The 13,653-nt window shown below is 38.1% G+C and overlaps 1 protein-coding gene across 6 annotated transcripts in view; it reads left to right on the forward strand.

The window, feature by feature from the left end:
• Positions 1 to 13,653, forward strand: part of HMCN1 (hemicentin 1) — a 190,655-nt gene that overhangs the window by 82,308 nt on the left and 94,694 nt on the right. For 5 of the 6 annotated variants that reach the window (XM_057427409.1, XM_057427413.1, XM_057427412.1 and 2 more), the window contains 8 exons: positions 962 to 1,089; positions 3,548 to 3,692; positions 5,170 to 5,282; positions 5,853 to 6,012; positions 6,801 to 6,975; positions 9,432 to 9,559; positions 12,085 to 12,357; positions 13,411 to 13,506. In XM_057427409.1, coding sequence (XP_057283392.1) covers positions 962 to 1,089; positions 3,548 to 3,692; positions 5,170 to 5,282; positions 5,853 to 6,012; positions 6,801 to 6,975; positions 9,432 to 9,559; positions 12,085 to 12,357; positions 13,411 to 13,506 — 1,218 coding nt within the window. The remainder of the gene's footprint in view (positions 1 to 961; positions 1,090 to 3,547; positions 3,693 to 5,169; positions 5,283 to 5,852; positions 6,013 to 6,800; positions 6,976 to 9,431; positions 9,560 to 12,084; positions 12,358 to 13,410; positions 13,507 to 13,653) is intronic. The other variant, XM_057427410.1, reaches the window with a different exon arrangement.

Raw genomic sequence — 13,653 nt, forward strand, 5'->3', positions numbered from 1 at the left:
AAGACAGTAAATGTCCAGCTTTGACAACAGCTGTGCTATTAAGGAGTTGTTTATTATCATAGTCAGGCAATTGGCAATAAAAAGAAAAATAATGCTATGGAATGTATACATTTGTGGGAGGGTGTGAATGGAGTCCAACTGCCATCAAAGAAACCATTTGTTAACTTAAAACACGTAGTAGGAATCTGTAATGTTAGTAGTATTTAATAAATGTGTTTTTACCTATTTAAAAGTGTTATTTGATCCCCATTACTTAAAATTATTTGACCAAGCATGTGCTCAGGAGTGCTTTCTGTTGGCTCTTTACAGAGAATGCAGTTTTCTGTGGGGCTATTGACCTCTCTTCTAACTTTTTAAAATTTTATGCCCAAAGGAAATTGCCACTTTTTTTTTTTTTTGTCCTCTCCAAACCTGCTGCTTCTGTTCTTTGGTATTTTGCCCAAGTAAGAGAAAATAATATATCGACTTGGTATCAGGGGAGCATGAGTTTTCAGGGAAGTGCTGGTTTGAATCCAATTTCAGCTAGACAACATCTTCACTTTCTGCCATTCCTTAATCTAAAGATTACTATATGTGCATTCCTTCAGCTTCCTTTCTGTCCCATGCTACCCACCCCTTAATTGGTTTGTTTCTTTTTTTTCCTTCCTGCATTGTTGACATTTCAGATATCAGAATCCCATCTTGTCATAAAATCGAGTAGGTTGGAACTCTCATGCTCTTTGTTGATGGCAACATTTTTTTCTTAATCCTTTCTTCCTTTCTATTTACACTGTGTAGTTTTCACTGTAGGAAATGATTCTTGCTCTATATTTGTATAGTACCTTATGCAAGAGCACATTTGTCTGATGCTGCTGCATGTAGCATTAGTGACAGGACTAATAATAAAAATTCAAACTTAATATTTTTTCATGAATACATAAAAGTTCATAATAACATTTTCTAATTCTTTCTTTTGTACAAGTTACACCTCTGATTGGAGTGAGTCCAGCCACAGCCAATGTAATTGAGGGGCAGCAGCTCACTTTGCCATGCGTATTGCTTGCTGGAAACCCCATTCCAGACCGCCGGTGGATTAAAAACAATATGGTGGTAAGACTGTTTTGCTTCCTCTAAGATTTAATGGCAGACTAAATCTACAACTGACATTTCAAGCCACAATAGCAACTTGGGTTAATTTACCAAAGTTGATGTACAAATATACTAATAGGTTTTAAGCTTTCAAATAAAAATGCCTCATGAGGTTGGGCTGGCTCACTGGAAGCAAGGATCCAATGTCATTGAGTTGAATTACAGCAGACAACCACCACTCAGTAGGAACTGTTGCCTCCTCAGGAGAAACCAGTTGGCTGTACCTGTAAGGAAATAGCTGCTTCTGAGTCTATGCAGGTGTTCTGGGTTCAGCAGTAGCAGTCATTTTTTCCCTCCTTCTTGGTAGTGCTTTGTTTTTGACTTTCAGCGTGGGAACAGTGCTGGTAGCACTGATGTTTTCAGTTACTGCTCAAATGTTTGGTCTGGCCAAAGACTTTGTGAGCCTCATGCTCTGCCAGGGAGGAGGGGAAGCCGGGAGGAAGCAGAGACAGGACACCTGACCCAAACTGACCAAAGAGGTATTCCGTACCACAGCACGTCATGCCCAGGATGTAACTGAGAGTTACCCGGAAGGGCTAGGGACTGCGGGATTGGATGAGGTATCAGTCGGTGCTTGGTCGGGCTGGCGGGGTGAGTTATTGGTCGGCTGGTTCTGCGGTGTTGTATTCTCTTCCCTTGTTATTTCCTTTATCATTATTATCATTGGTGGCAGCAGTAGTGATCTGTGTTATACCTTAGTTACTAAACTGTTCTTATCTCAACCCAGGGCAGTTGCATTCTTTTCGATTCTTCTCTCTGTCCCTTTGGGAGTAGGGGGAGGGAAAAAAGTGGGGGAGTGAGTGAATGAGCTACCTGGAAGGGTTTTAACCATGACACTGTCATTTGGAGTGCAGCCATTCCCCTGAGAAATGAGTTTATTACTGTTCATAATATGAAAGTGGAAGTGTGGCATCCTGATGGTTAAGCACTGATCACTGCCTATTCTTGGAAATATTTAAGTCTGAAGCATAGAGGAGGATATAGGAGATGGTAGTGGGAGATGTAAAGGTCTAAAAAAGAACTTGGAACCAAGGTATTTGTGAATTGTCCTTTTATCTTCTGTTTTACTTTTAAAGCAGTTTTATAAGTCCTTGTTAACTCTTGAATTTCAGCCTTCGGCTCTGAATATAGGAATGCTAGTGGAATATACCTACCAGAATGACAAAAGAATAAAATTTTTCACATTTGAGATTTTTTAACTTTATGACTTTTATTGTTCCTGATGGAATGAGATAAATGTCAGTATCCCTATACCTTTCCTAGTGGTGCACTCCTCTGGGCATGAAAGTGTGTGTTTTCTTTCCCTCTTGGGAGCATACCATTGCCAGTTTATATCCTGTAGACAGAAAGGCGTTGTAGACACTACACTTTACTAGCAGCCAAACACAGATTTTAACATCTATATGAAGCTTTGCCTGCTAATATCCCCTAAAGCTTTAATTAAAATATTATAGAAATTTTTCTTTTTTTTTATCAAGACTGGGCAGAACCCTGGCACAACCTGACCATTCACTTGCTGGAGTTTTTTACTCAGTTTTTGTGTCACTGCAAATCATTGGCTTTTTTCAGACTGTATAAGTGCAAGCAGCACAGGTTGTAACTTCTGTGAGAAATACTGGCAGGAGCCTCCTTGTTGAATTGCTAATTCCTCTGTATAGCAGTGCTGGTTCCTTGTAATTGTAAGCTCTTGGCAGAAGCTACACTCCAAGGACAGTGTTGGGGTAAGTTATATTTAGAGAAGAATGCAGCTTTTTCTGAGCACAGCATGACTGGAACCATTTTGCATTCTAACAACCTTTCCGTAAGGCAAGTCTGTGTTGCTGAGTTCATGGATTTTTTGGGTGTTGTTATAACGTACATAACTTAAATAAAACCCTGCTCTTTGGTGAAAGTTGGAACTTTTCTAATATTTCACAATGGTATGCATCAGAGCTGATCTCTTGATGGATATGGCAAGTTAGAAGATAAAAGAAGGATCTCTTTGTGGAAGAATGATGAGCCATTGCCCTCATCAATAGCTGACCTATGATCAAATTGAGTAACCAATATTTAGTAACCAAATTGAGTAACCAAATATATTGGAGTAACCAATAGAAACTGCAGTAAATTAATCTATCCAAGTTTCTTTGTCTTCAGTGTATGATTTTAAGCGTGAGTGGCAGTTCTGTATGTGCTGTGGCAGAGCAGAGTTTCTGTTTCAGATCTTAATTTCATTCCAGCAGTAAATACTAGGTGCTACCAAAATTCTTATTTAAAAATTAGCTTTTTATGAAGGATGGAAAGTAGGAAAAACTCCAGGAAAATTCTCCAGGAACATATTTTTAAGAATGCGAAATGGTCAAGTAAACTTACGCTACATCCCAAAGTACATATTGATGAGTATTTTCTTTAGTAAAATGTTACATCACTCTTTTGGCAGCTTGTTCCCAATCCCTACATTAATGTGCGCAGTGATGGAAGCCTGCACCTTGAAAGAGTTCGGCTGCAGGATGGTGGTGATTATACCTGCATGGCAAGTAATGTTGCTGGGACAAGCAACAAAACTACTACTGTTAATGTGTATGGTAAGGAATACTGTCTTGTTGCTTTCGTGCCAAATGTAAGATGACAGTGCATTTTTTGCTACCCCCAGCTTTCACCCAAGCTTTTTTGTTAGTTATACTAATTTCTCAAATGTCATCTTTTGTAATGTCATGTTCTAAATTAACATGGTGGGAAATATGATCCACTGCACAGGAAAGAACCAAATGAGCGAGACTTTTTAAAATAAAATGAAAATAACACCATTTGGTGTTTATAAAAGATTCTCATTTTTATGCATCTACAAAGGCTGGGCTGTGCAGTCTTCATGTCTATCTTTATTAACAAAACAGGCACAAGTGGAAGTTTACTGGCAAACAATGACAAGTGCTATCTGGTGGCTTCATAACTGATGTAAAGAGGCACAACTCATGGAAGAATTAGAACAAAAATGAATAATGAGTTTGGCAAAATGTGTTTAATTGTTGGTTGGTTCCCCCCCACCTCCATTTTTTTCTTTAAATAAAACACACCAAAAATTACACTGACAGCAAGACAAAGTGTTAGCACTGTGGTAACCTGTCTGAAATTCAGCTGAACGTATTTGTCTTAACAATGTGGGGAGTCACAACCACCTCATGGTTTACAGTCTGAAATTTTCTGATGTGTTAAATTAATCATGGGAGATCTATTTTAAGCTTCATTAAACTTGCTGTAACATTCTTTTATGCTGAGGCTGGCTCTTATTTTTCAATACAGGCAAGTACTCATTGTCTGATAAACTTAGTCTTCCATGTCAGCACAAGTTTTTTGGAATATTTCACAACTAGAGAGCAGAAAGGAATATATTTGTATGGCTTTAGAAAGATCTCATTCTTGATATTACAGACTTAAAGCTGATCTTTTTTTTCTGTTTTAAATTCAAAATCAGTTCAGATAATTAGGGGAACTGTAGCTCTTGTTATTTCTCATTACAGATTTTGTGAAGTGATCTGGTATTTTTATTCAAGTTTGTTTAACAGCCAGTCTCTGCAGAAATCATCACTGGAGTTAGCACAATTTTGTAGTATTTATAACAAAGACTGTGATTGGCTCTTCACTTTCACGTCTACTCTGTTCAAAATGTTTTCCATCAATAAAAATTGATTCAGCACCAAAAATGCTGAATCCATTCTCATGAAAGGTGCAGTAAGAGGATACTGGACAAAGACTTTCTGAAACTATTGCAATCAGGTATGTGAAATACCTGCAGTTAGTTTAAAACTATGTGTACCTAATCCAATGATCAATCTGTGGCTGACATGTTTTGATATGAACAGGTACCTATTCTGTTATGAAAGACTGCAGAGTGGAAGGGAAAGTGGATGGTCATTGTCAGTGCTAGGATTCAGAGGAAGCTGAAAATTCCCAAGCCCTGCTGCCTGTATGCAGTAGTAATTGAATTTAAGGGTTTTATTGTAAGGTTTGTGCCATGATTTGAAATGTTTTCTACATGTGTTTAATATTTGCATTTATTTTTAGTTCTGCCTGTTATTCAGCATGGACAGCAGATATTTAGCACTATTGAAGGAATCCCAGTAACATTACCATGCAAAGCAAGTGGAGTTCCTAAGCCATCTATTGTCTGGTCTAAGGTAATTTCTCAGTTTGGAGCTGTTCGTGGTGAAAGATCGTGAATTGAACCATAATTTAGTTGTCATAAAAACTAAGTGCAAGAAACATGGTGAAAAGCATAAGTTCTGAGAGAACTGGAAATCTCCCTTTATTCATATCTGCCTTTGTTTCTCAGAGCAGTGCTTTCTGGCCATGGCCCAGTCATAGATCAATGTTCTAGTCTTTGGAAGGGTTTGCTTATTACTGTATCTTTATGTTTTTAACACTATAGAAATTGTTCATATTCCTGTCATGAGTTGATAATTTGAGATTAGGCAACCTGCCAAAGATTGAAAGTTTTGGTTTTGAGCTTTACTTTAAGATGACATTTTTCTCTGAGGAAGCTGTGTCTAATAATGACATTCTGGGGTTAACCTTAACTTTTCCATCCTTTCCTTGACAAGATGCCCAGCGAGGAGGATCTCAGTCTTTTAGGGGATTTTTCTGAAAGTCATTCTTCCTTAGATTTTACTGTATTGCTGTACATTTTAGTTTTTATTGAATTATATCCAGGCATTGTGGACTTTAATTTTTTTTGTTTCTTTCCACAGAAAGGAGAAGTAATTCTTTCCAGCAATGTGAAATTTTCTGCAGGGTTTGATGGAAGTCTGTATGTAGTTTCACCAGGGGATGAAGAAACTGGGGAATATGTGTGCACTGCAACAAATGCTGCTGGTTATGCTACACGGAAAGTCCAGCTGACTGTCTATGGTATAGATGAACTGAAATCAAATATAATGTTGTCTCTCTCCCCTCATTGCATTCTACTTCAGACAATAAAACCCATGCCAGTAGATTGTGAAGTAGGATACCCACCATGCAAATGCAATGTAAACTGATCTCTAATTACTGCTTTTGACTCTGTCCTATATCACTGGATCCACATACTAGGCATTTTTATAAATGGCTGATACTGAAAGGCCTAAACTTCAGGCATTACGATTCTTTCAAGACCTCCTGATACCTTTTATCTTGAGTTCATGGACTAGGATCTTGGGCTGATCATAATTTCATCTTTTATGGAAATGGATAAGAAGTATCTGTATAGGAATAGAATTTGCTTTCTACCATCTTCCATTATTATAAAAAAAAAAAATAATTCCTCTGTAGGCTTGCTTTGCAAGCTTTTATGACCTTTTATTGGTGCTATAGTGTAACATAGTTCAGGTATTGTTTACAAATTACCTGTGCAACACAGAGTTTGGCATATGCATGAGCTCCATGTGTATGTTGCTATCCAACTTTTGGGGTAAAGAGTTCAGTCTCACTGGTATTTGTGGTATTGTATGTAGGCATCAGCCAGTGTCTGAGCTACAGGGATTGTACATCACCTTCACAATGATTTTTGCCTGTTGTAGACATGCCATAAAAAAATTGGATTGTAGTGTTAAATACCTGACTGAAAAAATAGAAGTTTAATCTGCAGTAAAATTGTATGCTGTTATATTTGTACAAATACATACATTAATTGCAGCTTCCTAACATGTTCTATGTCATAGTGAAGCCTAGAGTATCCAGGCCTGGAGACCAGCAAGGAAATACATATGATAAACCCATTGAAATCTCAGTGATTGCAGGGGAAGATATCACTCTTCCATGTGAAGTAAAGAGCCTGCCACCTCCCATAATTACCTGGGCCAAAGAAATGCAGCTCATATCTCCATTCTCTCCAAGGTAACAATGTTTGGTGTTAAAGAAAAGTGAAATTGCATCTAAGCTAAGATTTTGGAAGAGTATATAATTTCTAATTGCCACAGGATCAATCAGAATGTATTAAGTTGTCCTGCAGGAGGACCCTATTTTATTAAGTCTTAGGACTCTTTCCCAAACTAAGCATACTTATCTTTACAAAGGAATACTAAGACCATGCACTACTCTACAGCTTCAATTCCAGTGTGTTTATATGCAATCTCAAGAGTCCAAGATAAGGTGATCCTGTTACATCTGTACTGCAGTGGTGTACAGAGACCCACATAATCTGTGCATGATTATAAAGGTTTAAAAACTATTTTTCTTTTGTTAAGTACTTCATATTTATGCTTGGGGAGCATTGCCTGTTAATCATATGAGGTCTGGGCTGCCTGTAGAATACAGATGCTGATAAATGTTTAGGAGTGCTTACAAGGGCTCATTTCTCACAGTTTTTCTGAATTTAGAAACTCTCCAGGCATTCTTGAACATGTGAACACATAACGAAATTCTCATAAAAATGTTCGGCTGACAACCTTAGAGAATGAATAGGTGGGGACCATCTTGTATACAGCATGGGCCACAATGTTGGCTCTCTTCCGTATTATTTTAGTCTGGTGCAAAATAAGAGAGGAGACAAGTAGGTGATTACTCTCTGTATGCTCTCAGTTGAAGTGCCAGGTCACAGGATATGCTAGTGCATTCTAGTCTTCAAGATAACTCAGAAGAAGTAAAGGCTACAGCTGTATTCATAAATCAGGAAATGGAAATACTGGCCAAATGCACATTGTAGCAATTGCTGTGCCTGTTGTTGTGTCCCTCAGTAATCCAAGTGGAGGGAATCAGACTGTGTCTGAGCTGAATTAAGGAATTGTACAGACCCCAGGGTAAGCATGTTTCTCTTTTGGCCAAATCTGCTGCCTCGAATGCACCCATTCCAGTGAGTCTGTGACAGCCTCAGCAAATAATAGCTGCCGGGTCACCAGATTTGGTAAAGGTTGCTTGTACTCGAAGACTTGATTTGTTAGTAACCTGTGGAAGTTTCTTATGTCTTGCAAGCACACTGCATGCACTAATGAAGCTGCCTTCTTGGTCACTAACTTGTCCTCATTTTACCTCAGGAGACACTGATAAATTAGGCTACTTACTCATGGCTGTTGTGGAGAGATCCAAGTTGTCCAGGGTAACAGAAGTCCAGCTCACCCATTACATAAAATTGTTTACAGATGTCAGCAAAAGTTACAGAACTAGCACAAACAAAATTGTTTGAGATCACCCAAAGATCGTGTTAGAAATCTGACCAGTAAACAAAAGAAGAGTGAAATTAGAAATGAAGGAACTTTTATCACAAAGCAAATGTAATTAGTGGACAAAATAATTGAATGTATCTGCTGGGTTTATTAAGGAAAAAAAAAAACAAACAAGCAAACAAAAAAATCCCACAAACAACCAACACACAAAAATAATCAAAAAAAAAAAAAAAACCCAACAAAAAGAACCCTCCAAAAAAGCCCCCAAAACCAAACCCAAACACTTCCCATCCTACCTGGCCTTGAACACTGCCAGGGATAAGGCATCCACAGCTTCTCTGGGCAAACCGTGCCAGGGCCTTACCATCCTCACAGTGAAGAGTTTCTTCTTGATGTCTAATTTAAATCTACCCTCTATCACCTTAAAGCCGTTATTCCTTCTTCTATCACTACATGCCCTTTTAAAAAGCCCCTCTTCAGCTTTCTTGTAGGAGTAATTTTTTATTCCCTCCTCATTTATTTTCCTTGTCTCTGTTACTTTAGTCTCCTACATAAGAAGACTTTGGCTTTGCTGGCCACTATATCTTGTAATGTCAAAGGCCATGACCGGAACCGTAGTGAAAATTAATGCTAGCTAATGAACTATTTACTGGTGAATAATGACAATCTCTGTAAACACCAGAACTGGCACTTTTGAATCAGAATCCTCTTTGGAATTCTCTCTTCCATCTTGAATCAACATAATATCTTTTTTGCGAGTGAAGTACTATCAGAAATGGTTTAACTTTCTGACCCTCGTGGTCTGGGCTAAGCAATAATATTTGACAGGAGGTTGAAGAGCTCCATTTTTATATGTGTTTGTTGGTGGTGGTTTTGTGGTTAGTTTTTTTGTTTTCCCTCCATTTCTAGAAACAAGATTGATTTTAATATGTCCTATAAGTAGCTAGAACAAATTTTATAATTTGGATCTTAAATTTTAGATATTTGCTGTGTATTCTGAATGTAGTGAGTCTGAAAAGAGTTAGACAAAATGAGTAAATATATATCATATTTTTAGTAATATGGCACAGGCCAGTGTGCCCTGTAGAATGCTGTTACTTTAGCTTGCAGTAGTCATTAACAATGTGTAAGTAGAGGTCATTCACCTTTCAGTACATGTTTGTACAATGTATATGCTTCTTATTTTTCCAGACACATTTTCCTACCTTCAGGGTCATTGAAGATCAGTGAGACACAAGTTTCAGACAGTGGAATGTATATCTGTGTAGCCACAAATATTGCTGGGAATGTGACTCAGTCGGTGAAGCTAAGCGTACATGGTAAGTTTTAACTTAAAGGATAATCACTGGCAAGTTTCTGCATGGAATTTAGCAACATACAGAGCTTTTCAAGCAGTTTCCTTCATGTACATCAAATATTGACCTATATTCTTTCAGGTCATATTATCTTCATATGTAAGTTGTTGTTCTTGGTTATGTGGAAACATACGCACACACATCTGTATGTATATGTACATACATACATACACACCCTCCCCTTCCTTTAATTTTCTTTAGACTTGTGGAAGAATTATACATAATATGATATCTAACTCTCTTTAAGTCAGCCAGAGGGGTTTTAAGGTCTGAAAACTTTTGTTCTAATTCACTTGGGTGTTTTCTGTGCAAGAGGTTTCTGAGCAGTAAGTTTGCAAACAGTGGCTAACAGTTAGTAAAGTGAGAGAATGGCAATGTGAGCTGAGGCCAGGATTTACAGCTTCCCATGAACTTGATGAGGATTACATATCCAAACTTTCTTGGTGCCAAATGTTAAAGGTTGCTTAGGTGGCAGTGAAACCAATGTGCAAGTGTGTCATCTGGGGATAGGCAGCCACTCCTGATCTTACACCGGTTTATGCATGTACATTCAGCTACACATACGTTTGCAAACTAGTATGTTAACCTATCCTACTGTACTTCCTCTATTCAAGCCAGTACCCTGTGTTTGTGCCCACCTTCCTCTCCACCTCAGTAAAGGTGTCTAGTCACTGCTTTAGGAATTTAGGATGTATGTCCCCTTTCCTCTCCTTTTTATCGTAGAACATCACATTGTCACTCCCTACTAGTCTCTGCGTACTGGGGCACCAACCACTGTCTTTTAACCACTTATACAGTGTCACATATTGTTAGCTCCATGCTCTTGCGGTTATTCCTCTTCAACTGTGTCAGAAACACAGGTTGTGCCACATCCCTTCCGCCAGTGCTAAACCTCACTGGAGAATGGGTGCAGGAGCCATGGCATTGCACAGCCCAGGGGAGGCTGATTCACAGTAATTGTATAGATAGTTCTGTGGTTCATGTTCATGTGGATTTTGGAAGTGCCCATTACCAGTACACATCTTTGAAGTGGATCACATACCTTGAATGTACCAGATTGGAATCTAGACCCCAGCAGCTCTAACTATGCTAATTCAGTTGCAATGGCTATAGAAGGCTACTGACCGGTTATGTATACAGAGAAGGCTGATATCAGTGCACATCTTTGTTTTATCTTTGTAATTTTACATTAACAGAGAGTCTAGAAAAGTGGCACTTCTTATTGTTTCAGATATTCTTTTTAAGTCTTTTTATTGCCAATGTTCCTTAGAAGGAAAAACATTGTGCAAAAGATTTATGGAGGATTTATATTATTCTTTGGGGCCAGCAGAATCTCTTTATTCATTTTTATATCGCCTTGTCTGAACTTGTGTTTGGAAGCATAAAAAGATCAGGGATTAGGAAAAGGAAATTCAAATGTCAAAAGGAAAATGTGATTAACTCTGTCTTAAAAACTTTCAAATTGTTTTGTGTTATGAAAAGCCAGTACCCATAGCTCTTCAAATGTGTGCTGTATAATCATATTGCAGTGTTCCTATGGAAGTCATGCAGTAGATTTTGAAACCTAGCTTCTTCAAATAAGTTAAGCGATATGGTATTGTATATCCTATTTCCAGTGCTTATAGGGTGGCTGCAAAGGAAATGGAGACTCCCATTTTACAAGGAGTCACATTGAAAAAAGGGTAATGGGTGCAAGTTACTGCTGCAGAGATTCCATCTGGACACAAGAGTAAATTTTTCACAGTAAGAACAATCAGTCATTGGAATAATCTCCACAGGGAAGTGGTGGTTTCCCCAACACTAGGCACATTAAACATTTGGCTGGACAGTGTACAGGGAGATCTAGTCTAGGTCATGCTTTGCCTATACGAGTTGGACCAGATGGTCCTTGAGGTACCTTCCATCCTGATATTCTGCTCTATGCAAAGAACATACAGGTCTACTTTCTTAGTCATCTGTGGGAATTTGGTTTCAGTGAATAAAGAAAGACATTTTTTAAAATGTCGAAAATGGTAAAGAATTTCATAGAATCATAGAATGCCTTGGGTTGAAAGGGACTCTTAAAGGTAATTCAGTCCAGCTCCCCTACAATGAGCAGGGACATCTTTAACTAGATCAGGTTGCTCAAAGCCCCATCCAACTGGACTTTGAATGTTTCCAAGGATGTTGCATCTATCACCTCTCTGGGCAGCCTGCTCCAGGGTTTTACTACCCTCATCATAAAAAAAAAAAAAGTCTTCCTTATATCTAGTCTGAATGTCCCCTCTTTTAGTTTAAAACCACTACCTTTTGTCCTATTGCTACAGGCCTTGCCAAAATGTCAGTCCACATCTTTCTTCTAAGCCCCCTTTGAGTATTGATGGGCCACAATCAATTCTCCTCAGAGCCTTTGTTTCTCCAGGCTAAACAACTCCAACTCTTTCAGCCTTAAGAATGATCTTGTACATAATTTTCTTCACACTACTGTGGACTAAACTTTTCTTTATTAGTTCCTCCGAAGATACAGCGTGGACCTCGAGTTTTGAAAGTCCAATCTGGCCACAGACTTGACATACCCTGCAATGCCCAGGGGATCCCTCCACCAACAATCACTTGGTTCAAAGGCAGAAATGCTGTGCCAGTAGATGATGGGCAGTTTATCTACAGCCTGGATGGAGCTCTAGGCATCAACAACGTCCAGCTTCCTGATGCTGGAAGCTACAAGTGTGTCGCTAGTAATGTAGCAGGCAGTGATGCATCAGAGATAACAGTGCAAGTTCAAGGTATTTATAATTATGGCTGTAATCTTGCCTCCTGCCCTGGCTAGTGCTGTCTGATTGAGTTTTGGAGGAAAATGCTTTTTGCTGCTGAGTGTTATATAATGAAAATCTGTTTTGGATGTTAAGTTCTGATGTTAATTAAGAAAAATGAGAATATATAAGTAATCTTTGAAAATTTTGTAGAAATAAGAAAAAGAAATACTCTATATTCAAGCTACTTATGACTTCATTTTGCAATAGGCAATTAAAATCAGATTCCAGTATAGGAAACATCTTTTTCAAATATTATCTCTGTATGTTCAGATGTCTCAGACTTTCAGAGACTGTCTTTGAACCTCAGAGCCTGGTATCACAGCTTTAAATAGAATTGGAATTTTTTATGAGCTGGAATTGAGCTCTTCACTCAATCGGTTAATATGCTATTGAAATGGTGATGGGAGCAGCAGTGGTCAACATGTTAATGTACATATTTAGTATCATTCCTCTCTTGATGGGCTGGCATACATCAATGTAGCATGACTGACTTAAGCTAAGAATAAAGTATTCCTTATTTGTAATAATTTAAAGGCAACATTCTGATCCCTTTGAATTAGAGATGCTGAGAACTGCTTGTTACAAACAGCAAAGAACTTCCAATAACTTTACTTAATGATAAATAATATTCTTTGTATAGTCTCAGCGCACACACAAGTTTAAATTGAGATGAATAAAGAAAGTAGAAGTAGTACTAATATGTGGTATGAGGAAAAAAAGTGCAAGAAGTATTTTTCAGATTTTGCAGAAACAGTCTCTGCCTTCAAAACAAATATAGCAGGTTTTAGAGAGAACCAATTTCAGTCAGACTTGAAAGCCTTTTTGTACTGCTTACTTCCTAAATATTCCCACTGAAATCAAGACTGCTTGTGTAGTTCACATTTTGATCAATGTAAAGAGGGTTATTGGAATCCAAGCTTGTCTGAATGACTGAGACTTGGAAGCATTATGCATTGTCAGACTGTATTTTCATATTTGAAAGAAGAGGTCAAAAAGGTTTTTGGGGTCCTAATTTTCTTTCAGAGTCTCCAACTATTGAGGATCTGGACCCTGCGTACAATAGTCTCTTTCAAGTAAGAGTAGCAAATCAACGCACTGTGTTCCCATGTCCAGCAAAAGGTGTGTATCATTGTTACCACTTTTAGTGACAAAAGTATATTTTTGTGACCATTTTAAATACCAAGTTTCCCTGACATGGCAAAATTGTACAATCTGCACAGTATTTTGCTTATGTACTTTATGCGGCAAAAATCAAACTAACAGTGA

The sequence above is a fragment of the Pezoporus wallicus genome, unplaced genomic scaffold (assembly GCF_028554395.1).
Source record: "Pezoporus wallicus isolate ANWC-B61680 ecotype Strahan unplaced genomic scaffold, APGP_CSIRO_Pwel_v1 scaffold_7107, whole genome shotgun sequence".
Taxonomy (NCBI): domain Eukaryota; kingdom Metazoa; phylum Chordata; class Aves; order Psittaciformes; family Psittacidae; genus Pezoporus; species Pezoporus wallicus.